Source organism: Bombus pyrosoma, linkage group LG7, assembly GCF_014825855.1.
Source record: "Bombus pyrosoma isolate SC7728 linkage group LG7, ASM1482585v1, whole genome shotgun sequence".
In the NCBI taxonomy this organism is placed as follows: domain Eukaryota; kingdom Metazoa; phylum Arthropoda; class Insecta; order Hymenoptera; family Apidae; genus Bombus; species Bombus pyrosoma.
Window position 1 is genome coordinate 7,340,470 of NC_057776.1, and position 27,807 is coordinate 7,368,276.

General features: G+C 43.0%; 1 protein-coding gene across 1 annotated transcript; it reads left to right on the plus strand.

Moving 5' to 3' along the window:
- The first annotated feature begins 7,450 nt into the window (after positions 1 to 7,450).
- LOC122569333 (nuclear hormone receptor FTZ-F1) lies at positions 7,451 to 27,655 on the plus strand. Its single transcript, XM_043730217.1, has 5 exons — positions 7,451 to 10,261; positions 22,275 to 22,957; positions 24,343 to 24,601; positions 24,712 to 24,812; positions 24,906 to 27,655. The coding sequence occupies exons 1-5, from the start codon at positions 8,944 to 8,946 to the stop codon at positions 25,050 to 25,052; spliced, it is 2,508 nt and encodes an 835-aa protein (XP_043586152.1). The 5' UTR covers positions 7,451 to 8,943; the 3' UTR covers positions 25,053 to 27,655.
- The last annotated feature ends 152 nt before the right edge of the window (positions 27,656 to 27,807 follow it).

The following is a 27,807-nucleotide window of genomic DNA, read 5'->3' on the forward strand; positions in this document are numbered from 1 at the left end:
CGTTCATGTTCGTTTTTAAAATTCTCTGGTGACTCTTCATCTCCAGCTCTGTGTCGCTTCTCGGAGAGACAAGCAAGCGTCGAAACGGGCGGAAGTCTTTTTCTACAGTAACAGTTTTTCTCTCGGTTGTTCTTCACGGATGAGCTGCGCCGAATTTTCGGGGGCGTCAAGCATCACGGGCCAGGAATTTCAGTTTTACTGCTGTCGTTTACTGCCATCTTTTTCTAGAAGACGCTCCAAAGGGAAAATTTTACAGAAAGTAATGGAAAGTATACGTGACGGTTACACTGATCTATCAGTGAAAGCGAAAACGCACTCTTGCGTCAGAGACGATTGTTGTCGGGGCACTGGGTTACTAGAGGACCCCTCGTACCGAATTGCACGCAATAATTTTCGACAATATTTCCAAATATTTACGTCTATCCTTAATTTATGAACTGACAACCCTGGCGAGAAATCGGCAACACGTCTCAGCACAACTCTTCAAGGGAGATATACAGGACCGGCTATCTTATTCGGAGGAAAATCTGTCCAGGTAGTCGGGGACATCCCTGTAATTTTGTTTCTTTCTAGAAAGGCGCATTTATCTTTTTCTGTCGTTTTCTTATCTGGCATAAAGCGAACTCAATGGAATCTCCTTTCTACGTTTATTAGCTATCTATATTATCGCTTTATGCCAGGATGACAGTACAGTCAGAAAGAATAAGATTCATACATATGACGAGAACATGTAAGGAAAAACGTTCGAGTTATTGAATGGAACAATAATTTTGTCCAAGTAACGATTGTTTACTTTACCTGATACTCATGATATATGTAACAAGGAAAAGCAGTTTAGAAAGACAGTAAATTTAATGGCGAAAGTTGCCCGTGAAATTTACTAATTTCTTCCTTCATCCATTTCGAACATTTTTTATATTTTTTATAATTCCCGTATTTTGCATAAATCCACTCGACAAAAATTTCTCAATTATTAACAGCTACAACTAACCCTCGGAGAAGAGGTTGACAGCTGTCCGCACCCCATCCAACGTTAATCAAATTTATTTGAAACCAAACAATGGTTCGATGTCCAGCGTAGAAACGTATTGGAAGAACGATATTTTTCGACCCTTTTTCTACCCCATTTCTGCGTCGTTTATCTGGCAAAAGAAAGTCACAGTACAAACGGAAGTACGGTGATCGAGCACGTCTCATGGACGTTGTTAGCCGAACGGGATAATTTTCCATGGCAACGAAACTGTGCCGAATCTCCTCGCGTTTTTTATCCGGATTCGTTAGTTCGCCGCCCGTTCACAGCTCGAGGTCCATTTCGCATTCCATCGTGTGTCCCAGTTGCAAGGTAATAAAAATGGGAGACGACAAGCACCGAGAGGGTCGTCTGGGGTATATACATGGTCACACACGGATAAGATGCATACGTGTTGCGCGAGGGGGTACATCCTTGCAACTTGCACACAGAAACTGGTCTACGCGTCCTTTGCCGTAGAACGCGATGGATGTGCACGCGCGCACGCGCATCTTCGTTACCGCGATACGCGTGTGTATGTTTCATACGTATATATGTTCGTGTAATACGTTGCAAGACACATGCAAGAAAGATCATGCATTTGCACAGGATCGTGTGTAGCGACGTGTCTATGTGTACGTGTGTGTGTGCTCTAGCGTCGTGTGTGGGTACATGCGCATACACGTTAATACACACACAGTTACACATGGTCTCGCGATATCCCATGTGGGTAAGTGTGTCAAGGACGTGCGAACTGGCCTGCAAAACGTCAGTTCGCGTTTCGTAGATGAAATAGTCTCTCTCTCGCTCTTTCTCTCTTTCCCCAGGTTACTCTTATTTTGTTGATTTGTTTTGTTTTTTTTTTTCCTGGTGACAGAGAATGAAATTTTATTGCAAAATGTTGGTCGTAAGAACGAAGATGCGAGAAGGAGAACTCGCGGATAAAAAAAATATTGTTTGGACCGCGCGATTTCGCGAAACGAGAACGACAAGGAATACGAAGGTTCCGTTCGAAGGATATCGAAAATATCGCCACCCACCTGCTCGATGATTTAAGATCCTTCGCGCGACCTTACGCGTCGACGCCGAGGATCCCCGCGAAAGTAATATCGAAACTTCACGAGCTCGTTCCAGGAATGAAAATTTCATAGCCACGTCCTTGTTATGGCGACCGCGTCGCCCTAAACGAATTCGACGGTTTCGGTCGTATGACAAAAATATATTACAATCTCTCTTTTTCTTTCTTACGTACGTGCCTGTGTATGCAAACCTGTATGTATAAGGATATACGTGTACGTGTACAACACAGCACAATGAGTTAGATTTTACTTTTAGTTTCGAAAATGGGATTGCGGAGTGGGGCGGTCCTTGGCACACTTCACACACCGAGGCACGTTGCTCACGGAGTAAGAGCCGAGGGAAAGAGAGAGAAAGATCACACCAGCTCATATTCTTTGCGACGAATATTACGAGTTACAGATACCATACCTGCATAGTTAATATCGAGATGGTAATCGTTAGAAGACGATGTGGATAGTTCTATTTCTTCTTCTTTTTTTTTTTTCCCTCCCTCCGACAGAGAGATAGGTTGACCTTAATATGCTTATTAACATTCTATCTTCACAACCTGATACTGTTCGATCTATTAAAGGAAGATTACTTCCACTGCTTGTCTGAATACGATCATGAAATAATCCGACGGAAATAAATCATATATTCTATATGTATATGTACACATCATATCCTTCTGCTTCGAGTGTAACGTTACGCAAAGACATTAGCCTTAAAAAACAGCAGACAATTGTTTTTGAATTACTCTTAATTGAATGTTATCGATAAGAAAGTATTTTATCCATGAAATCTATCAGCAAGAAGAACGATACTGCTCCTCTTACATCAGTTCCATTTTTCGTTTCGTTCGAGATACGATCCTCTTAAGACCCAAACTGATCGACTTTGCTTCTTATTCGTTTCCTAATCTCGCTATATCGGTGCATAATTAATATTCAGTTCTCGAGAAACGGATATCATCCTACTTGCGTAAGTTCAAGAAAGTAACAAATAACGGTAAAGTCCGAGGTAAATTGTTTTGTAACATCATCATTTTCCTGCGCCTTCCAATTTATGAAGATGATCGATATGGTCTCCGAATGGATCATTGAAGCCTTTACGAAATAAGAAGCAAATATTTCAAATTGAACGAAGAGGAAGAAAGATGATACAAAGAAGGTGGATAAAACTTTGTTCTTCTTTCATTGACATGTCCAGTTTACAATTTTCAAAATATCCTGAAACGTCATCGCGGCTCTTTATTAGCACATGAACGATACGATTATAAATATAAAATCGAATATTCTTCAAACGACACAGAAATATACATTTGACATTTTTCGAATCCTTTCTTGTATGTCCGTGTATCCGAAACTTGTGACGCGTTTCCCGTGTTTGCGTCAAAGGAAGAAATGTATCGCACAGCGGGTAAACGTAATTCCTACAAAAGCGTGGAACCACACGTCTATCAGTGGTTAAATTACTTCCGATAGCCAAGAACGCGATAGCAATTCCGCGTGCATTCTCGCGCTACCTACTCGTCTACTCGAGTAGGGCGTTTAAAGGATCAGCGTGATGCTAATTGACCCAGAAATAGCATAATGCCGATAATGGTCGCATAATTTCAGCTTATACGGGTAAAGGACTCGCACTTTTTCAGCCTTGTCATAGCACGTAGTCGTTCTCGTGCTTGTTCGTCCATCTGTGTACCCAGTAACTTTATATTACAAATCGACCAAGCTACCACACAACCTGCCAGTTTGTAACGTAACTCTCTCTCTCTCTCTCTCTCTCTCTCATAATATATACCCACGTAACACGTTCAATGACAATTTCATTAAACATCAAACTGAATAAGTAATTTTCGTAATCTTCTCCGATTGAAATTATGAGGACAGTTTTGTGGCGTTCGAATCTAACGAAATCGTCTACTTATCGCGTGTCGAAATCAAATAGAACCCCTGTATAATCATTTATAATTCCCAAACGTATCGGTGCGCGCGCCATTTACATTTCCAGAGTTTCTGGGTCACAGCTTTCACTTTCTTTCGTCGGTTCTTCCGCCCTTTCGACTGGCCGAAGCACGGCGGCGGCCCTTTTCCCTTTCGTTCCATCCTTTCTCTCTTTTCTTTTCTCTCACACACGCGCTATTTATTTTTCTTCGTCTATCTTCTGCTTCGTTCTTTTTTTCTTCTTCTTCCCTCTCATTTGGTTTCTACCGTCACACAGCGATGATCGTGATTTAACGTGACATGCAATGGAACACAGAGAGGCCCGACCTCTTTATTCTTTCTCAATGCGCCGGTAGAAATAAAATGTGTTGCATGTGTTGCACGATGGTCGTGCCCGCGGCACCACCACAACGATACCGTGCAGATATATACGCGCGTTTCCGATTTGCACCCGAAGGAACAAAGCGAGAAAATAACCTGTGTGCAACCGCGTTTCGGCGCCGCACAAAGTGGCACACAATGAGGAACAGGATGTAGGATCGATCCTATGCTTCTTCCACTGTTACTCGTTCCGTATTTTAGTGGTTTAACAGGTACGCTATCGATATAGAATCAAAATATTTTGGTTGCCGTGATTCTCCTTTAGAAAATGCAAATTTACTCCGATGCACTTTTCATCTATAGATTGTGGATGAAAAATTGATTTTCTTACGCATTACGATTCTTATTTTAACGTAAATTACATATTCTAGCGTATTTCTCGATATCTTCGCTATTTTTCTATTGCCAAAGTTCTGGACAAAGAATTACGTTTCTTTCTTGCTGTTGTTACTCTCGTTAATTTGGAATACAGTGAGTTGATAGTTCTATTTAAAAAGGGGCATTGTTGACAAGTTGTTGCGTAAACGAGCGAGGGCCCGCGAAAATGGAAAGAGTTTTAAAGGAGTATTCAGCAGATGTCAATTTGGATTTCGCGCAATCGCGCCATTACTTCTGCGACGAGTAAAATTAACAGAACAAACTTTCCTGCTCGAGCTTCGTAATTAACATTTAGCCATGAGCCAGCGTCTATCGCTATCTTTCGCTACATTTTTCTCCCATCTATTCTTATGTTACTATTTTTCTACGCGTAATATGTAACTCGTTGATCTGAACGCCATTTGTATACACGCTTCTTATTTGCTTTTATTATATCATGTAATTAAGCGTACGAATGTGGAATATGATTTATTTTTAAGCTGTTACGTAACACGAACGACACGCTCGATGTATTCGAATTGAAAAACCACGATGTTCGTGTTACTTAAATGAAAATCTCACTCGATTATTTCTATACGAGATCTTTACACGAGAAAATTACCCAATTACAACGTCTATTTAAAAGAGTTTCTCTTAAGAAAGCCAGATTACCAGTCGAGCGTTTGAAAATGCACGTCGACGAATTTTTTTATTGGAAATAATCCTAATCACCTAACCTCTAAACCCGGTGCACTGGATACGACGACAACGACGATGACGACAACACGTTTGCAATAGTTGCTGCGTGCATTCATCGATGACACGTCGTGCGCGCGAACGCGTGCATGCGTGTGTTGCACATAGGTAGGACAGGTCGTACGTAAATGTATGCGCTATTACGGCAGGCGCACACGGTTACTTAGACGAAAAAGAGCGCGACAATTACGTTCGGCGTGTGTATAAGCAATGGCACGTTTGTCGAGAGGTTTGGGGGGAGCCGTGTGAGGTAGCGTTAGAGAAAGAAACGCGTCGTATAGTTAGCCTGGTCGGCCGAGAGAGCAAAGGCGATACGTGTTAGGCACAAGCAGAAAAGGAGAGAGATAGAGGGAGAGAGAGAGAGAGAGAGAGAGCAAGGGTAAGAACGGGAAAGAACAAGATAACGTGAAAGAGGGAAAGAAACAGGGCGAAGAAGGGAGGAAGAGTGAGAAAGAAGAGAAAGAGACGCGCATACGTTTAGGGTGACGGAACATGTAAAGAGGTAAGGACAGGGTCTGAGAGAGAGAGACGGAAGATAGGCTGGGAGGGTAGGATACGCGAGGTGGCTGGCTGAGGGCGCGAGAAGGCAAGGGAGATACGGAGAAAGAGAGAGAAAAAGACATAATGAGAGGGAGTGAGTCGCGGCTGCGTCATGTTCTCAGCGAACTGGGTCAGTGGGTCTCCCCACCGCTTCACGTCGTACATCTACTGCGACGTACACACAGAGAAGCACTGGCACTGTCGGGGAGTGCCAACGGCGTTACTGTTGACCCAGCCACGGCCTGTATGTGGCCTGTGCGCCTGCCCTGTGCCCGCTTACCGCGACTCTCTGTGTTTGGCTCCCCTGTGCTCTTTGAAAGCAAGAGTTGTTAGCGGGCTCGAGGCATCCATTCCATCTTCCTCGCGTGTGACGACAAAAAAAGAATGGAAGTACGTATCGGCGAAATCATTACGGAATAAACGATATCTCGCGCTAGTCGCTGGAAGAAATTTTGCTTTGTCGTCGTGTCGCAATCGCTATCTTCGCGGAAATATTTTAACAATCGCGCGCGTTTGATCATTCGTCCGGTCGGTTCTTAAACGCGTCTCGCGCGATCGACGTTTTTCGAACGTTGCGTGATACATCGATCGTTGCGCGTCGTAACTCGGTGGGAACGCATCGATTCGGGATCGAAACCCGTGCGGGCCCGTGGTACACGTGCGTCGAGCTATTTGCCGGCAGCAACCGACGACAAATACGGTCGACAAAACGACGGCGGCAGCAACGGGCGGCAGACCGGCGCGGGAGCGTACAGGGACAATACTTCTCCGGCCGACATAGACCTGGTTCCGTAAGTAGGTCATCCCCGCCATCGGCTCTGCAACCTCCTTCTCCCCTCCCGCGTCAATCCCTTCGACCACGGCAATACCTCCCAACCTCCCCCATCCTCCTGCTTCTCTCTCAGTCGGCCCCTCTCCTCCCGAACACCGCGTGTTGCCCTCCCCCCACCATTCGGTCGAGCTCTCGGAGGCACCTCCACTACTCTCCGTCGGGCACCTGGTCGCGCGCTGTGGCATGCGCTGCTGAATCACTTTCACTTATGCCGTGCGCTGTGTTGGTTATACGCCGTACGTCTCTCTCGCTCTCGCGCTCTCACACTCGACCCGTGGCCGTCGGTAAAGGGACACGCGCGCGCTCCTTCTCTTCTCTCCTCTGTACTCACCGAAACAGCCAAGGGAGCCTGACGACGGTGGTGTGTGCGCGCCTCTCGCCATTCTCCTGGTTCTGCCAATTTTATTTTACTCCTGGCGGTGTCACGGTGAAGCGCGTATCTCTCTATACCGGGCGAAACCGCGCCGTGCCGCACCGAGTGCCACCGTGTGCCGCGTTGTCGTGCTGTATTCGTTTCGATCGTCATCGTGTCGTGTGGTGTGTGCAGCCAGTATCGCCGTGTACAGACCTGTGTGTCGTTCTGATTGGCAACGACGACGACAACAATAACAACAACAACAACAATAACAGTAACAACAACAACGACAACGACATTAATAACAGTAGATATATACCCGTTGGAGAGAGGGGAGAGCCAGCCGGGCATGGATCAAAAAGGAAGACATCCTGCAGTCCGTGTTTTTCGCGTTCGCCGCCTGTGATCGTTGTCGTCTTTGCTGCTGTGATATACGTGACGTGTGCCGTGTCTCGCGAGACGGTCTCCCAACTCTACCTACGTCCATGTATCGCCGGTAGGGCGGCAGAGGGGAGGGGGCGGGCCCTTCGGGAAAGCAACGAGGCGAGAAGACAACTAGTCGTACGCAGATAGCCGCGCTGTCAAGTCGCACGATACGAGAACTCCAAACGTTCTTTCCCTTTCTTACTCTCGCTCTCTCTGTTTGTGTGTGTCTACTTGTTCCGGACTTTAGACACCGTTGTATATTTTTTCGATTTTTCACACGGATACGTTACGGGTATTCAGTTGGATTGCAGTGTGTGCGTGTTCTACTGATAGCCGGCTTATTTGTCCAACGATTGGTCCGCGTCGATTATTTTGTGTCAAAGCGCCGCGATCAAAACTTGGTCTCGCATCCGCGCATGTGCGATCACTCGGTAACGCTACCGGCGATTCGCGTGCCCGGTGAAACAACGATCCGATTGTCCTGCTCGCACTGTGATCCTAGTCGATACGATCATCCACCGTCTCGTGGCTTCCACGATCAGTTTGAACCTCGTGTGTGCTTGCTGTTGTTTCGTGTCACGTTGTAAAAGCTGGATTTATCAGTGACCACGCAACCAAAGGATAGAAAAAGGATAGAGAAAGGGGACGTTACAGTGGTTTTGTTGTTTCGCGAGTAACACGAATGCAACAGTGACAGCCGAGAATTTTTTCTTTTTCACGCAACACGCGCAGACCCACGTTTCGTCACATTTTTTACGATGGTTCGGACGTAGTACGCACGATCGAAACAGGATTTACTTTCTGCGGTGGTGCGCGATGGTTTTCTTTATGAACGTGTGCCGTAGAAAAACGTGACTGGTGATCGATATTGTACGTGCCAAGGGAATACAGTGTGTTTTCTTTCGGGCTTATGCTTTCCACTTCATCGTTGTCGTCATCGTCGTTGTGCTTGTCGTTGTATCGTCATTTTTACCGACAACATCGTACACAGTCGTTGGTACCGTAGCATACGAGAGTACCACGACCTTGCACGACGTACACCGTTACCGCTTCGAAACTTAAAGGGGGCAGCCTAACCAATAAACCGATAAACCGCCGTTGTTCTGTCGCATACACACCAGCCGCGAAAAAGAAATAAAAGAGAAAAGGAAAGAGAAAAAGAAAAGAAAGAAATACTCGTGATATTCACCACGGTGGCTAGAACTAGGAGAATTCACAGGCAATTCATATATGAGCCGATACGCCACAAGCACGTTCCTCCGTGCAGCACTTGCGCAAGGGTGATATGTTATTGGAGATGGAGCAGCATTCGGGCTTGATATCCCTGAATATGTCGCCGTTTCATCTAAGCCCACAGGGTAGTCCCCAAGGTGCGGCCGGGGCTGGTCAACAACAGCAACAACCACAACAGCAACAACAACCGCAATACGGTTCGTCGCCGTATGGGAATTGCGCTCAAAGCCCACCGACGACAATGTGTCATCAGTCACAGTCGCAACAACAGCCGCAGCAACAGCAACAGTTGCCGGTACACAGTCAGTCGCACTCGCAGGGTGGTATCTCGGGTTTCGACGCCGCGTTCTTCGATTCCACAGCTCTCGAAGAACGATGTCCCATGTGTGGCGACAAAATGTCCGGTTATCAGTACGGTTTGCTGACGTGCGAGTCGTGTAAAGGTTTTTTCAAACGTAACAACTCACCGTGCAGTAGTAAAAAAGTATACACGTGCTTATTCTCGCCGACTGGAGGTGGGGGAGGTGGGGGCGGAGGTGGTGGTGGTGGAGGAGGTGGTGGAGGCGGCGGAAGTGGTGGAAACGGTAGCAACGGTGGTAACAACGGTGGAAGCGGTAGCTGTGGCGGCGGCGGCGGCGGCGGCGGCGGCGCAACATCGGCGTTAGAGATCGGATCTTGCGGCAACAAGAAGGTGTACACGTGTCTGTTCTCGCCAACAGGAGCCGGAAGCGGCACTGGCGGCGGCGGTGGAGGCAACAATGGCGCGGCGAATGGCGGTGGAGGTGGTGGTTGCGGTACGTCGACAGCCCTCGAGAGTAGCGGCGGCAGCAGTTACGGTGGTGGCGGTGCCGCCGGACCCGGAGGCGGCGGAGGAGCGGGTGGAGGCGGTGGAGCGGGTGCCGCTGGCGGCAGTGGGCCCACCGCAGGGAATGCAGCTGCTGGCGGCGGCGGTAGCGGTAGTGGCGCGGCCGGCAGCGGCGGAAATGGCGGCGGATCCGCTACGGTAAGCGGCAATGTCGCGATACCAACTACCACCTATTCATTACCAACTGGTACCATCTGTCATCCTGGGTTGGGCCAGGTCGGGGTTGGTGTCGTGACCGGCTCGATACCGTGTCCGTCCGAATTCCCCGACACCAAGGACATCATCATTGAAGAGCTCTGTCCGGTCTGCGGCGACAAGGTCTCCGGATACCATTACGGGCTACTCACCTGCGAATCCTGCAAGGGTTTCTTCAAGCGCACCGTCCAAAACAAGAAGGTCTACACGTGCGTCGCCGAGAGGTCCTGTCACATCGACAAAACGCAACGGAAGCGGTGTCCCTACTGTCGTTTTCAGAAGTGCCTCGAAGTCGGCATGAAGCTTGAGGGTGAGTTTTTTGTTGAATTGTGACATCATTATACCAAAGCTATCTACCATCTATTACGCTTTTTCATTTCCTTACGCTTTGCAAAAATACATATGCGCGCGTATAGTTTCTCCGATAATCCCGCGCGATGGATCCACGGAACGTGCCTTTGTTCTCTTTCTTCTTTTTCTTCTTTCATTTCGCAAGTATCGCAAAATTCGGAGATTAAACAGGGCGGAATGACGCGCAAGATGAACAACGATACAGAGAATTTCGTACTGTTGCGTAAACGAATTTTATTTGTCCGACAATATGGGTACTCATTTTTTGGATGTGAAAGCGTTGCATGCGGGTATCGTCGCGATTTTTATGCAGAAGGTAAAAGAACGAAAGCGCACGCGTATATGCGACCGAGTAGATTTCGATGTTCAGTTATGCAACGTAATCGTGGGACACGCGTGCTATTGCGTCTGCGCGTATAACAGGTTTTCGGTCAAAAATATTAACGTCGACGCTACTGAAAAACAAAGATCTTAATAAAACAGGTGCCATTTATTTTCTTTTTTTCATGTAATATCGTTACTAAAAGTTGCCTAATAATTCTGTCGAAACATCGACGGTATAAATATGTACATATATTTAATACCGCAAGCGTTAATTATCGTCCCATTTGAACTCTCCTGTGGTCTAATTACTTTCACCGCTTTGTTACGAGTTACGGGCATTTGGCGTAACTTTCACGATATCACCGGCGCGTTAATATTACCGCATTCTTATCAACTTTTGCGTTATCTCTTATTCAATATCTTTACGTACATCCTGCGGAACGTCAAAAGCGATTTACGCGCGAACGCGTGTACAGCGATTGGCGCTTCGGTACCGCACGATTCCTTTCGGCAAACTTCGGCAGAATACGTTCGCCTTCGAGCCTTTTCGCATTACGTTCCTACGAACTTAACCTTATTACACAGCGCGTGAAGCGCTCAACCGATACCGTTGTCTTCCTTCGCAAATTCTTTCGATGCTCTAACGCTTCTATTTTGATCAACACTTTCTTCTTCGTTTCAACGTCGATAACGTTCACGCGACCGCGTTCCTATCATCAATTTTAATTACACCGATATCACACGATCCACGTCCATTTCGAACAGCCGATTAGGCAAACCGTTCTTGCATGTACGCAACAAAAAGAATTCGCAACGTAGTTGCCACCGGTTTTCTAAATGTATCGCGTTACTTTTTCGCGATTAGCTTTTGATCCGCTTTCCATCCGCGAATTATGCAGATTTTACGCGAAAGTCGAGGTTATATATTCGCAAAACCACAATCGCCGTGGCTGGCGCCACCGGTCTTAGAAAATCTTTTTCGCACTTTGGCAACAGTTAAATGGGAGGACGATTCGAACGAAGCGTCTAATGCAATTCGAGTAACTGGGTCTAGGCCCTCAAGGCCCAACGATTAAGCGAATCTCGAAACAGGCTCTGTCGCAATTGCCGCCTTTGCACGCCGTTTTCCACGGCGTTCCTACAGCGGCAACGCGGATTGCTTAACGCGGAAAGTTTCCAGTGTGCTTGCGAGCGTTTACGAAAGGAAGCAGTTTCTTACTTGCACGCTATTCAGAAATGTAAAAACCTACTTCTACGTATAAATTTTATACCGATTAGGTAGAACCGATTTCTTCTCGTGGCACGAGCCGATCTCCCAACTATCTTCGAAATATCGAAACGTATATACATATTTGTTTTAATCGCTATCGAAAGTTTGCGTTTTAACGATTGTCCAACCATTAATTGTCGAACGTGCACTTGACAATGCTTCTTCACGTTAATTCGACGATCGTTTCGTAACGCTTGCTATATACGATCGGCAAGAAAAGTTTCGCGGTTGTTGTCACCGCTATTACTGTCATCTCGGTGCTTCTTACCACATAGTTTACGCATTTCTGTTTAACCTTTAAAGTATAAACTGTTGTTTTACGTTCCGATATACGTCGTTCGTTGTAAAATTTCGACACATTTATGTGGAAAAAATGGAAATACCTGCGCGGAAGGAAGAGCGCGTCGACATCGGATGAAAACACCGGTTAAATGGGCGGTAATCGTGCGATAACACCTGTCACAGTTCTGCAACAAACCTGCCGTTTTGCAGTGGTCCGTGAATACGAGAACACGCCTCGTTCAAACGTAATGAACGTTACTTCGGATCTGCTTTAAAGCTGATTGAAAATCATACTCTCTTCTGTAAGCCGTGAACTCATCTAGCAGAGCATCCACATTTATTTCACGAGACTGTAGAACTCTGGTAACGAACGAGGTCACGCTCATCCCGTAAAATTTGCAAACGTATTTAAATTTCTAACTTAAATTCTTCGTGTTTACCTGGCATTGTAATAGACAACGTAGCAGAGAACCCTGTCAAGAAGAAAGCTTTATGTCGGCCGAATAGCGAAAAGCTCTTTGATATATGACAACTGTTATTCCACGCTTTACCCTTTAACGATAAATGAATCTGTCTTACCCTTTAAAACAAGGCTGAGCTGGTTGTAGTTGTCGTACCATTGTCGAACAGAGACAGGCCATCGACAATAGCCGAAACGTACGTTGGGTTTTTAATTTCACTTTCGAACGTGCCACCATATGTGTACAGACGCGATCAAATATTGACACTGAAGTCTTAATTTTCGCAGCTGCGAATAATTTGACTGTCCTATTCGAACTCGAAGCGTTATCCAATTTTACCCAGACGGCAAACTGTCTCAAGCTTTCGTCTGATTTCAACAAAAATAAAAAGAAAAAAAAAAGAACGTTCGTTCGTAAGATTTTAGTCGAGCAACTTCTACCTGAAATGTAAACATTTTTATCAAATGTGATTCGTGCATTGTAATTCCGTGTTCGCTAGAAAGATCTACAGCGAAAGTTGCTGAAAATTGACGATACTCCGGAAATGCAGACGTAAGGTTGCGTAATTGGATAATCAGTCAAATAATTGAGGTAACGTTCGAAGAACATTAATGACACAAAAAAATCGAAATAACTTATGCAACATTAACTCGACGATACACATACACTTGGATTTCTCCCTTTTTTTTCATTAAACGCGCACTTAATGACTTCTAAAAATATAACGACGTTTATTCCTCAAGGCTCGTGTTATTCGTTCCACGAACGATATTTTATCGTAATTAACTTCTTTATTTTCCATTCCAATTTGGATATCTAATTGATTCCTTCCTACGGAATAATAATTGTAATCGCCTCCCAATGATATAGAGCCTGATATTGTATCTGTAATAATCACACCACAAAGTTAGAAATTGTCATCGTTTTTACTCGTACGATAATTTCGTTAAACGAACCATCCACCCTACCTTTCTAGAATATTAGACGAGAAACAGAATTTCTGCATCATAATTACAATTAATCGTAATTACGTTCTTTAGATGACTGCGTTAAGGAGAGATGGATAGCGTGTATTATGGCGCTCTAGTAGTTTTAGGCATCTGGCGTGGCCGATATAAAAAGTTTCCTCAATGTGGCTCTCTTAGAGAACTAACTTCTTACTCGCCTTTCGTTTTCGTCATTAGCGTCATTCTTGACAAAAAATTCGGTATACCACCGATGTCAGTGAGTTTTCGTTTTGGACAAAGGCAGATTTGTCACGTGGAGGAGCGGCAATGTGCGCGCGCACGTTCGTCTATGGCCAAAGGCGAACCGGTAGTGTTGCGCAAATGGAATCTAGAAATTTGAGGTAGGACGTTCGGAGCTTGTCTCGCGTCCACACGATACAATCAGGAGAAAGCCTTTCGGTGACCGGACAAATTTCTATTAGACGGTCGAAATATATTTTCACCGGCAACAACGGTGAAATTAGAGTCGGGAAGATTCGTGGGTCGCTTTCGACGTCGAAAGTTCCACGTTCCGTGGTTATGACACACACACGGGCCTACATCTGTATGTGTTCATTAGTCACGAAAAAAGATTCGCCATTTGTGTGCCACTTAAGTATTACTTAACGGTATTACTTAATGTAAAAAAGGCCGCCGATTTAGCGGTGTCCCCTGGAACCGAAATTTCATTACCGACGAACTTATTTATCAATTTGCCGCCTAATTTACGTAACGTTAAAATTTCTTAACTAACCGATTGTTCGGAAGAAAGGTTCGGTTTATTGCCGTTAAACGCTCGCTCGGATCGCGCTGTTAATCGTGTATAGGTATACACTCATAATTCTTTCGCATTTTGCAATCGAGATAGGCGATGACTGTTCGCGCGAGCTGAAGCGATGCTTCGTGCTTTTCTGCTTCGATGCCTCGACGAAACTCTATTTTCCTGGTGGATGTAGGCTCCCTCGAGAGATAATCCACGATACCATTCTTATCAGCTTTCCTAATCATATTACGTTCGAATTATGTAGAGACGCTCTAAGTACTCTAATTACTATAGTACAGTCTTACAATGGGGTAGCGTAAAATATAACTAATTAAAGGACCAGCGAGAGTATCCTACTGCAAACAGCGTACCTGCGACATAGAAAGAAAGAATTACAAACGAGAAATTAACAAAAGCGTTGAAGTATTCCGAAGCGAAACAGACGTTGTAAGACGCGGAGAATTTCGTGGCAGTAATTCGTCGAAGGCGTAGCATTAAAAGTAATAACGAAGGAATATGCCATTTACGACTGCGAAAAACCGGCGCATCTTTTGCATCTGTCCGCCACGTGGAGCAGGTTTCTGTTTAATGGCCGAACACAGGGTACTCTGAGCGTTCGATTTGGTCCCTGTCGATTCCGGGACATGCCCCGTCCCAGTGTCCCGTCGTAAAAGTGAGAGCGGTCACCGGTCGATCGGCGGCGCAGTCAAAATCGCTGAGAAACTGCTCTCTTGGCGTTTAAGGATTAGGCGCTTGTAAATAATACGTATTATATAGGAAGACAGGAAAAACAGACGGGACAGCGGAAATCGTGGCATGCGCCTCTGTTTAGAAACTCATAAATTTCATAATTATTGTATTATGTTGCAAGAAAGCTGTACATCTGGCCGCCTGCCTGCTAGCTGTCTGCCTGCCTGCCTGTCTGCCTTGCCTGTTTGCTTACCTGCCTGGGCTGCCTTGCTCGCTTGCTCGACTCCTACCTTGGTCGTTCGCGCGCGCGCGCATTACAGAGGTGGGGGAGAAAGGTTAGGTTGAGGCGGGGATTGTGTAATCCCTCGTTGAGTGGAGCCTCACCGTCTTCTTTTCGCCGAAGCTTTTATTTCTTTCTCGTCTCGTGACTCCTTCTCTTTCTTTCTCATTCCTTCCAGCGCGCGCCCGAATTCGTATCCTGTATCCATACATATACATACATTAAGCACCGATACGCAACCACGTCGCAGCGTACGATCTATGTACGTCATCGTTGCCGCGATACGAGTAATATTTGAATTCCTGAAAAGCTTCGGCTACGACTGTCGGTAACACGGCCGATTATCGAACCATCAATATTAACCTGTTCCTATAATGATTAAGTGTTCAGGCGCGCAGTTAGTGGAGCACTAAAATCTAATGTCAGAGCCTGCCAGTCGATTATCAGGTATTACTGCAATTATCGTCTCACGAAATATCTTCGAAGTTCCGTTGGGACAGGGAGTTAGTATCGTCGCTTGGTAAAACAGAACGCTTCATATGCATGTATCTAGCACCTGTCTTTCCGTAGTTTGTCTTTCGTAGAAGTCGGAAGATCATGATTAGACTGCGGATTTGTATGCATTTGTGGGAAATTTGAAAGTGAAAAAATGCACAAAATGCGCGTAACGTACAAAGGTATATATAAAGTACGAAAAGTTTAGCACGCGTTGTGATAGTTTTTTAACAGGTAACACGAACTTCTGCTTAGGTTCTATTCCTTTCTATATCTTTGCAAAAATATGAATTTCCATAAATATGTAGTTTAATTACGATTCTCTGTTCGGCTAGAAATCTAAAAGGGTTTCCTGACCGAAGATTTCGTCGTTTTCTACATTTTTTTCTTTTTGTTTTACGTTGTTTCGCAATGCGCGGATGACTTCACTAACGCAACGGTCGGGCGCGTCGCGTCGGCTGCGTCACGGGGGAACTTCTCTCGCGCGATTGGTCCAACCGTGGGCGACGGTGGTCACGTGGTCGCACATTAATTTCTATGGGGAGGGTCTGACGTCACTGGACCCGTGGACCAGATTCACCAAGTGGGTTTCCCTTTCTTTTCGACATACGCGCTCTCGGGTTCGGCGCTCTTGCGTCTACTACGCTTATCGTCGCGGCGGACCTTGCGAACCGGACGTGGGTTGCATTCTTTCAATGGCCTGCACGGGCCTCATTGCACGTGGATCTCTGTCATGCACGCGGACCACTCTGTCGCAGATTTATTATAAACAGGAGAAAATTACGGAGAATCACCGTTGGAAATATCGATTTCAATTACGAATGCATGTTTTTATTGAAACGCTATCGTAATGCGGTCCGCATTTACCGTTGTTACTATAATTGCTCGCAATTGTTCCGCGCAGGAGAAAAGGTCAACCCGCTAAGCATATTTGAAGCTTTTTATCATAGATACGTGCTACCTACTGATAAAGCGTATTAGTAAACGGAAAAACATGTATGTAATTATATTTATCTCCGTTGACGTGTACAGCGCATATATTTTAGTTTATTTACGACAGGAGATCGACTACTTAATAAAATAAAAATTTCCTGGTATACATTTTCTTAACAAGTTTATTTTGCTTCTTGTTTTAGAATGCTCGTACGCTTCAAGGCGATTTATTATGCACGTTTCACACGTTTTCCACGCTTCACGTTTGGTACCTTCAATTGTAAATAATCCTGTGATATTTTCATAACGTAACCGCTTCTTATGCAAAATGCGTCGATATCTATGTTGATTCTGGAAAAAAAGGAAAAGATAAAAGGGAATACCGTGTCGCGCTATTGTTAAGTAGAATGCGTTTCCTTCGCGAGACTATATTAAATCCACATTAAACCGAACAAAATGAAACTTTTCCGGTAGGTGCACGCTCGACGATCGCGTGCTCTGTCAAATCACGAGGATCGTGACACAGTTTCTCCAGCCATTGACGATCGATGGAAAATCGTCCTCGGGTGTATTTAACGCATTTATATGCCGCTTTGGTAACACCGCGACTCTCGTCTTGCCACATCCCTGCGCAACCCAAGAGTCAGAAATTCTCTCGCTTAAATCGAATCGTCTCGGTTTATTCGTGTCACGAGTATCGAGATTCATGATCCTTTCGTACAATTTTCACAGGGGTTAGATGAAATTCCGGGAAATCTCAAATTCTCAATAGCCTTCCTACACCGCTAGTCTGATTTATCGGTGATCCTGTTCTTTACTATGTTTTTCGCTACGGATCTCGCGGAACTTCTATCGATGAAAATAGAGAAGCGAGATTCTTAATGATATTATCGTTTTACATCATAAAAGTGTATATCCTAGCGTCGCTGACCGCTGTAATTTATCGATAATTTCGTTCGCGTAATGGAGTCAAGAGCTGTCACGAAACTCGACGCCACAACGACGCAATTTCGCGCGTCCTGTTCAAACTTCCGGTTGCTACTTCACCGAGGTACACTGTTCCTCCGGTTTGATTCCACGTTTCCGCGGGTTCCAACCCGCTGGGTACCCCGGAATTCGACTCGTAAATATCATCAGTGTCGCTGTCTGGCATGTATATTTGACGATCGAGCTCGATCAAATCGAGCCGTATATATCGATACGCTAATGTCCTCTGCCCACGCGAAACTCCGCCACCCACTCGGTGAACACCATCCCGGACAACAGAAACTGTTGGATCTCTCCGTTCACGTTGTTCACGCTTCGCTTGTTTAACAAAAACACGGGAAACGTGTGTGACACGTGGTCGGAAGTTAGACGATAGATCATTTCCACGGGGTTTCCGGGGTGAAAGAGTCCCGAGTTTTAACACATCGTTGACCAGTCACCGGTGTAATTGTGTCTTTGCGCATCGTAAGTGTTTCCGATCGGCTGCAAGCTTCGCATTCGTACTCGTATCTCCAATTGTATTAATTCACAAATGTACAATATTTTTAGTTGCTCGACGTTATCGTTTTAATGTGCCATAGATCGAGTTACGATCGTAGGATAGAAATTGTAGTAATTATAATTGCAATTATAACATCGTGGGTGGCAAGACGTGTTAGTTTTTGAATAAGATGAATAACAAACGTATGACGTTGTGTCTGTTTAATCGTACAATTGATTACCTTTAATTAGATCGAGGCGCTTAATTACAACTTAGAAGCTGAAATTTAATTTCTTTCATTGGTAGGTATTCACCTCCATCAGAAAGATAAGAAGATTGCGAGCACTGAAAGATATCGAACGCGATGGAGAAAGATAACAGTTAAATAATTGTGCGTTAAATAATCATATGCTTTAATGTGAGAATCAATGAAAATTAGAATCCTACGACATGTATAATTAACTCGATGAAATTCAACCTCTACGTTTTTCATTTCGACGTGAACGATGTGATACTGAACGAACGTCGATATCGTTGAAGGCAATCCAAAGATGAATGAAGTTTTTAAGATGAATTTATCGACCGGATAGTCTTCGCGTTGAACGCGAGTTTCGTTGCAGCAGAAGTATTTACATCACATACATAAGGCAGGACGATTTCCAAGCGCACGATGCACCTGGCGTCAAATTAAAGGTAGAGAGATGTACGTCTGACGGCGTGCAACACCTACGACGCTCGGTGAAACCACGGGAGAAGAAAGACCACGGGAGAATGATCGTAAACGTAGGATGGCAATAAGGAGAGAGAAAAGAAACCTTGCTGAACCGAGAGTCAAGTTTAGCCGTGATCTACGCCGATCTTTGGACCCTTCCAGTCTCCTCGAGTTCTTCGTTACAATGAATATACAAGACAGGGTGAAAGAGGGCGAGACAATGAAATGCACGAAAGATCGTAATCCAATCTATCTTTTCTTTTCAGAAGAATGAAACTCTTGCATATAAGAAATACGAAATAACGAACGATGTAAATAGAAGAATATGACGAAGGAAAGAAACTGAAACGAGATGGAATATGGAATAAGGGAGGGGGCGTGTACGAAAGATCGTAAACGAAGGATCGAAAAAGGAGGCACGCAGCGAGGTAGCTTTTTACACGTGTTAAATAAGTCAGCGAGATAGCCGATGGCGGCGTTGCGTAGCATTAAGCGAGCAATCGAGAACAAGTGGCCGAAAGCAACAACCTGAAAGTCAAGTTTAGCAACTTTCGTTATTGGCTTGCTCTCTCGGCTATTGTCTGAATTCTCGGCGAGTCGGTCACGTATGTTGCAGAAAGAGAGAAAAGAGAGTGTCGCGGATAGGAGCAGAAAGGACGAGGAGGCGTGCTCGCGCGAGCACGTTCGCGTAATCCTTGGATGATGGATGACGCTCGCTTTGCATAGTACGTATTCGTCAGAGCACTGACGGCAGAAAAGTTCGGGAAACGAATGCTCGCAGTCGAGTGTCAAGTTTACGGCGGCGAATCCATCGTTGCTCTGCCGTGAATTCTACCTCTCAGTCCTCCATGCTGGAATTATCTTTCCGGCCAATAGTTATCGAGAATAATTGCTCCTGACGGGAAGGCAATTAACGGATGTCCTTCTTCGTTCCAGTCGTATAGCTCCGTACTAAAAGTTTCTAAATTGCGCGAAACGAAAATATTCAAATATATATATATATATTTATTTATTATATTTTAATATTATATTTCGTATATATATATTTTATTATAAATATAAATAAATAAATATATATATGTGCGTGTGTGTGCGAATTTTACATGTACAAAGTTATAGACTGTGACACGGTTGCAATCGTGGTCGCAGATGTTCGGACGCCGCGACAGTGCGTGGCCGCGTTATGCGGAGTTTTCAGGGAGACGAGGAGCGTCGGGAAAGAACAGGAACGGGAGTATATTCGAAAAAGGCAGGGAATCGACGAAGGAAAGGCGAGAAAAGGTGGTGGTTTCGTGCGAGAGGAGAAAAGAGAAAGAAACGCAAGCAGTCAGGAGTAGCGAAAAAGGAGAAGGAGGAGGAGAAGGAGGAGGCAAAGGGAATCGGTGAGAACGAGAGACGAAAGAAAGAAGAGAAAAAGAGAGGAGGCGTAAGCGGTCGCGCACACATAGGGTGGCGGAGGCGGCAATGTGGATCGACGGGAGGCGAGAGGTGTTCAGAGAGGGGTAAGAGAGTAGTAGGGTCGAGGGAAGGGAATAAGTAGGGTTAGGAGGTGGCGGGGTGTCGGACGGTATTCGACACGGTTCCTGTGTATGTGTATGAATATATGTGTGCGAGGTGGGGGCAGAGGGGTGGCCCTCCTCCCTCGGCAGGCCGGCTCAGAGGCAGAAGTGGACGGGCAAGCGATTCAACCTCCTTTCACTTTCAACGAGCGCGCACCGCGCTTGCTCGCTTACTCGCTCGCTCGTTCGCTTGTTCGTGTTCGCTGGTGTTTTCATGCGACGACGGATAGCAAACACCTCGTACGAAAATAGGCAACGCCGCCGATTTAGCCGCGTGTCCGCCCTATAAATCGTTAAAGCTGCACGAAATCCTCCCTCGATAGCACCGTGACCCTGAGGATCGCGGATGATCGTCATCGGGCACACGACCTCTTCTCGGGGATACGTTGCCACACCGCCATCAACTTCTCCGTCGCGATGCACATGGATGAACCGGCCACCTTTTATGGCGCGAGACTGTTCTTTTTTCTTTCCACATTATTATTAGTCTTGTGACTTCTTCCATTTCATTCCATTATCCTTTTGGCTTTCTGTCTCGACATTTTCCTTTTTAACTCGCCTTTCGAAGGTTTAAATTTAGAAACGGGCAAATTGAACTTTGGATTGATTTTAGGACCAAGATCCGTTTCTTTTCTTTCTTTTCCTCTCTTCTTCTTCTTACATTTTTTTTTTTTTTTTTTTGTTAAGTAGACGCGAATTCATATCATGTTTACTGGCTAAGGAAACACTGGTACTTTAATGCGTCGGGCTCGCGAAGGCACATTTTAATCCCTCACTGCCAAGAGGGATCCATATCGAGTTCCTCTGCTGGGCCACTTCCGGCCCCGAGACCACACATCTGGGAATCTGTTGTTTACCATGTGAATCTTAACTCGGAGATGCAGTAATACTTAGTTTCGAGCGTAAACATCCAACTGGGTCGCACCAAAGAGTCCGCTTTGTACTAAAATCTTTCGATATTTCGCTTCTCGTTGCGTGTCAGGGGATTTTCATTATCTCGAAATCCTTACCGATAAATATCTAAGAAGTATTTATATTGGCACTGTTGTAAAAGAAGAATGTCAACAGGTTGTCCCTTGCAGTTAACGACAGACCATAAATAATCGACGCTGGCAAGTTCTAACGTTCGCTCTCAATAATGACGGGTTTAACGTGCCAAATAACACCTGCAGCTTTCGTAGGTGGAGATCCATGTCGTACACGTAGCTACTCGTTTACAAGCAGCAAGTAGACGTGTCGCTAGTCGTAGAACAAGGATAGTCGCAAGTGGTTTACGCTTTGTCCCGTTTGGCTAAGATTAAATCTCGTTTCCTTCTGGAACGTGGAGCTTCTTTAAACTCGAACATTGGCGACGACTACGCTTAATTACTAAAATAAATTTCAAAATCAATTATCGTTTCTCAGCCATCGGACATCGTTAAAAATCGTATAGAATTGTTTGGAAAGTGGAAAAATTAACAAGATCGTTTCGTTCAACTAAAAAGCTAAAGTTCGACTCGTCTTTCAGATAGATTTGCCGCTGAAACCGAAGCTTTGATCGTCAAATGTCGTCTCAACGATCATTTTCTCAGACACGATTAAAAATGACATAAAATTGTTAAGAACATGCAAAGACTAACAAAATCATTTCGTTCGATCACCCAGAAAAGCCCGAGTAACCGTTCGATTCGTGTTTCAGATGTACTTGCGACCAAAGCCGAAGAACTGATCCTGTTGTTTCAATATTTTGTACGTTTGCTTCTGTTGTAGCCGTGCGGGCGGACCGAATGAGAGGTGGTAGGAATAAATTTGGACCTATGTACAAGAGAGACCGAGCGCGGAAGCTACAAATGATGAGACAACGGCAGCTGGCACTGCAAACGATACGCGGCAGCCTCGGTGACCCATCGAACTATCCCTCCGCCGTAACGCCTTTCCTGCATATTAAACAGGAAATACAAATACCTCAGGTCTCGAGTCTAACGTCTTCTCCAGATTCGAGTCCATCCCCCGCAGCCGTGGCCGCTGGTCTGGTCACGACACAAGCTGGCAGCGGAGCTGGTCAGCATCAACTGATCGCACCGTCCTCCCAGCCAAACATTTCTGGCGGTAATCACCTGCACAACCTCAACCCTGGCCTGGATAGCAAGCTATGGGCTGCCAATTCCACCACCCCTAGCCCGAAGGCCTTCAACTTCGGCGAACAGTCCACTCACGGGGCCGCTGGTTCCGCACCCTCTACCGCCACGTTGAAAACTAGTCCGATGATAAGAGACTTCGTTCAAACGGTCGATGATCGCGAGTGGCAGTCATCCCTTTTTGGACTGTTACAAAATCAAACGTACAATCAGTGTGAAGTGGACTTGTTCGAATTAATGTGCAAAGTGCTCGATCAGAATCTGTTCTCGCAGGTGGACTGGGCAAGGAATTCGGTATTCTTCAAGGATCTCAAGGTTGGTGCCAATGTTGTTGACTTTAATCCCTCTCAACTAGGCAAATTGGCTCGTTTAGGATCCAAGAGAAATGTCGATCTCTCGTATCTCTCCTTCCTTTGATTTGTTATTTTTACCGAACAAAGTTTCAGGTATTTGATTTAACCATGGTGTATAACGTATAAAACGTAGTAAAAATATTCCGATAGGTATCGTAGAATTTTTTTTACATAGCTTGCAAGTTTAGAATAGCGAAAAATTAAGCTTGGATATGAATGACCTAGTTTACCTATGGAGGGTTAAATATACTTATTTAACGTGTATATATAACGCTGTGTAAGTTGACTTGAATTTATCGAAATATCATCGGCTTATAGGAAGAGTATATAAATGTAGAACTTCGTTCATCCGAACTTCATTTATGTTTATTTTTTCTACGAAAATTTTCGTTATTATGCGATTAATTCGTTAAGTAACCGATTGAATTCGTTTATATGAAAACATGTACCTCCGTTTATTTCAGTAAGAAATATGACGAGGAGAATTAGTAAACTTCAATTATATGAACTGTTTGTCCTCCAACATAATGTAGAACAATGCGTTACAGCGAATCTTCTATTGATCTGTATACATAAATTCACTTTCGACTTCTGTCTAAAAATTATTGAAATTTTCGTGGAGATTAGATCAATTTGTAATGATATCATAAACAAGCGTATATTAAGCGTCTATTATAGGAGATATAAAAATTTCACGGTTTTAACCGTCGTCGAGAATCTTTTTCAAGAGAAGTTAGTTCTTACCGATAAATAACTCCTCGCTGGCCTGTTGGTGGTATGAGCGGGGATGTGAGGTAACCAACAGCATTGCACAATCACTGAATGATTTCAAGCATCGCCTCATATCTAGGTCATAACAAGATACGTTTCTGGGTTATGGCGGTTGCCCTAAAGCAGGCCCATGTTAATTATAAACCGTTTACTTAACCGATTATATACTTTTTGTTGTGTTTGTCTTTGAAAATCTGTAAAATGTTCTGTCATCGTTTCATCGATATCTCAAGTCTGAAGCCATGCTTTTGTATTTTATGAACAATATGGAGCACGAATATAAAGATTTTGTCGCTTATTAAATAATATTTCTTAAAAATTAACATATAATTTTCCTTTTATAAATAATTATAGCTTTTGTTACGCTATTTTTCAATTTTATATTTCAAAATTCAAATTTTCGAGTTCTAATTATTCCTTTTAATTATTTTTATTCAAAATTTCAATGTCTCGATTAAATTCATTTGATATATATGTTACAAGTCGTCTTATTAAAAAAATTCAGCACAATTTTAACATTTCAATCTGACAAAATTTTATATATGTTTTTACAATTTATCACGTTCTTTTGGGCAGGTTGATGACCAAATGAAGTTGCTACAGCACTCCTGGTCGGATATGTTGGTGCTCGACCATCTTCATCAAAGGTTACACAATAATCTACCTGATGAGACTACGCTTCATAATGGCCAAAAGTTTGATCTCCTTTGCCTCGGCCTACTTGGAGTTCCTTCTTTGGCAGACCTTTTCAATGATTTGTCGTCCAAACTTCAGGAACTCAAATTTGATCTTTCAGACTATATATGCATGAAATTCTTGATGCTGCTCAATCATGGTACGCCTTCTTTTTTCTTTAGATTTCTCTTGTATTTACATGTCTCGCTATGAGATTATATTATTATTGGACAAAAATCATTGATGCATCAATTTTATTTAAATATGCAGAAGTTCGTGGGTTAGTTAACAAGAAACATGTACAAGATGGACACGAACAAGTCCAACAAGCTCTTTTGGATTACACGTTGACATGTTATCCTTCTATACCGGTATGTTTATCTCATATATACATAGGTTTTCTTTTTTCTAATTTCTGATAGCTTCCTGAATGATTCGATATACATGAGATTTTATATAAACAGGATAAATTTAACAAGCTGCTAGCAGTATTACCTGGAATCCATGTGGTAGCGAGCAGGGGAGAAGATCACCTTTATCAGAAGCATTGTAGCGGTGGAGCACCAACTCAAACTCTTCTCATGGAAATGCTTCATGCTAAAAGAAAATGAAACGATAAATTCGTTTGGCACTTTTGCCATGAATTAGTCTATTGCTATATCTAAAAAATCAAGATAGAGCCCCTTATTGTCAGAGTGGACCTCAAGTACCTATTAAGAGCTAATGTTGCTTAGGTATTGGACCAAGTTCGGGGCCTGGTTCAAGAGATACCTAGGCAAACAAATCAAGTATAGACGTACATACTTTACATATATACATAATATATGTATTATAAAGTGTATCTAAATATATAAACATAATGACATATATTTTCTATATTTGATGTTGAAGTTTTAGAGATGTATCCATGGAGAATTATTACCCCTGTTGATGGGTACAAGCGCAGGGAAACAGTAAGCAAGATGCCTTGAAAACAGTACAAAGGGTGGTTAACAAAATATTGGTCAAAGGGCAGGCAACTTTTGTCTAAATAAGTAAAGCTATTTTTCTAATACTAGAAGCGATTATTTTTAAGCATATACCACTGAAGCCTTGCTCTCATTTTAACAAAAAGATAATCCTAATAGTAACGAACGAAAGAAATTGTCGACTCTCCAGTCAATCGTGCTTCTGCAAGGGATTCAATGGGCATACTTGAACGACAGTAAAATTTCATGTGATATACTTATATATACATATATACATATATGTCGCACGGCCACCTGGGCATCCTTAGAACTTCCTATGAAAAATCTGCATTTTGTCACACTTGCACACAGCAGGGCTACTATATTGTAAATACTAGTTAACACATTCCAATTACGTTGTAAAGTATGAATCATGTTAAATATGTAATTATAATATTTTGTGTATAGTTTAATGAAATAAATATATTTCTGTTGCTTACTGAGACAAAATCATTAGCTACTTAATGTCTTCACTAATTTTAGAGTTTTATTCATGTATTTCTCTTTTATTATTTTTCAAATAGGTGGCGGAAAAAGAATAACCACAAATTGCGATATTTTATTATTGTATATTGTATCATAATAAAGATTCTGTTTTAAGAAATAAAAGAATCATTGGAGCAAGGTTTATGTGGTCCTACATTATCTAGCGATTAATATTAAGTATATAAGATCAATATTGTCTTATCGCAGTTGTTAAATAGATAAATATTTACTGAATGTTAAGATAGCGATCGAACGTAGTAATTTTTCACTAATAGATTATTATTGTTTAGTCAATAGTCAGAAACTTTTCAGTGCTGTGAAGGTTGTCTTTTCGACGCCTGTGGTATCTAAGCCATCGGTAATTACACGTGCTAGATTCGAGGCTCAAGTGTGGCAACAGGAACAGAAATCTTTGCTCGTACTGGTAGGCTGGTAGTACCACCCTTTGCAACTCCTACTGTTTATATCCTCTATCAAAGAAGTACCTGGGAAAAATGCTATTTTACTACTTTCACTTTTCCACCGACTTCGATATAAGATATTAAATATAGATTTAAACGATTTATTGATGTATGTAAAAAGAAAACTCGATGCCACATTAGATTAAGAATCGAGTGTTGAATCAAATCAGGAGGAGTAGCTGCGAGTATTACTACCATGAAAGAATATATATACATAAGAATATATATTTTCAGAAGCTTGCATGTACTTATCGTGTGAGTAAAGATTTGTGTCCATGGAAAAATTTTTGAAATCTTCGATATAAATGCAAAATATATATTGACATGTTCCCAAATTTTCAAATCGCCTGGTTCTTTTAATTGATCGATCGAAAAAAAACTAGCTTGCATTATTATTGGCTCTTTAAATAATACTTTCAAAACGGATTGCCTTTATTTAACTCGCATATAAATGTCTACCTCTTCATAACTGTATTAAGTCTTACATTTTTACATTTTTAGTAAACCACATACCTCAGAATAGACACCCAGATAGCAAATTAAATGGAATGTATGAATGTTACCTACGTAGATTTAAAGTCTACGACTTCTGTAATATGCGTATCGACAGAATATAAAAGTTCCATTCAAGTATTGTACCCGTTATATTTCCATGTTAACTATTTTAGTTATTATTATATTTATTCCAAATTAGATTATATTTCTTTACGATATGTGTACGATATATTCCAATCGAAATTTAAAAGTTATCAACGAAATCTCTAAAGTCATGTTTAATCTTGTGTTGCTGTTTGGGTAAAATCAAGTAATATTTTATTTATTGTACATTCATTTATCTTCAAGAGTTCTTGTAGAACGTGTCGGTCTGATAATTTTGGAACAACTTACAAAAATCGCAAACACAACTGTCTCAAAAAAATGAAAATTGTCTCTTCTAAATATTGTCCCCAAATCGATGATCTTTGTATGTGTCCATCCTATTTAATCGTCCGCTCGATTCTGTTATAAAGTGTTTATTAATAATTGTAATTAGGAAATATAATAGTGGTGTTATAAGCATTGTGTTAAATATGTACAGTTACCAATTATAATTGGCAAACAATCTAATTTAATATCGATGTGATTTTTTGATCCAATAAATAATTGGAATTAACATTAAATGATAAACTATTATGCGTTGTTGACACTGCCATTAGGAGTTGGCAATTGTAAATTATGTAGAAAAAAAATGATTGATTGTAAATATATCTTTATTATTAACTGATAACTGTTCCTTTTAGGATTGACAGCGCTATTTTTATATATTATACTAATTGAACTCCTATTATATGATAATATTTCCCTTATTGCACTCCTGTCTTTGCTATTATTGTAAAAATACATGCAATGACCACGAGACGTAAGATAGTTTT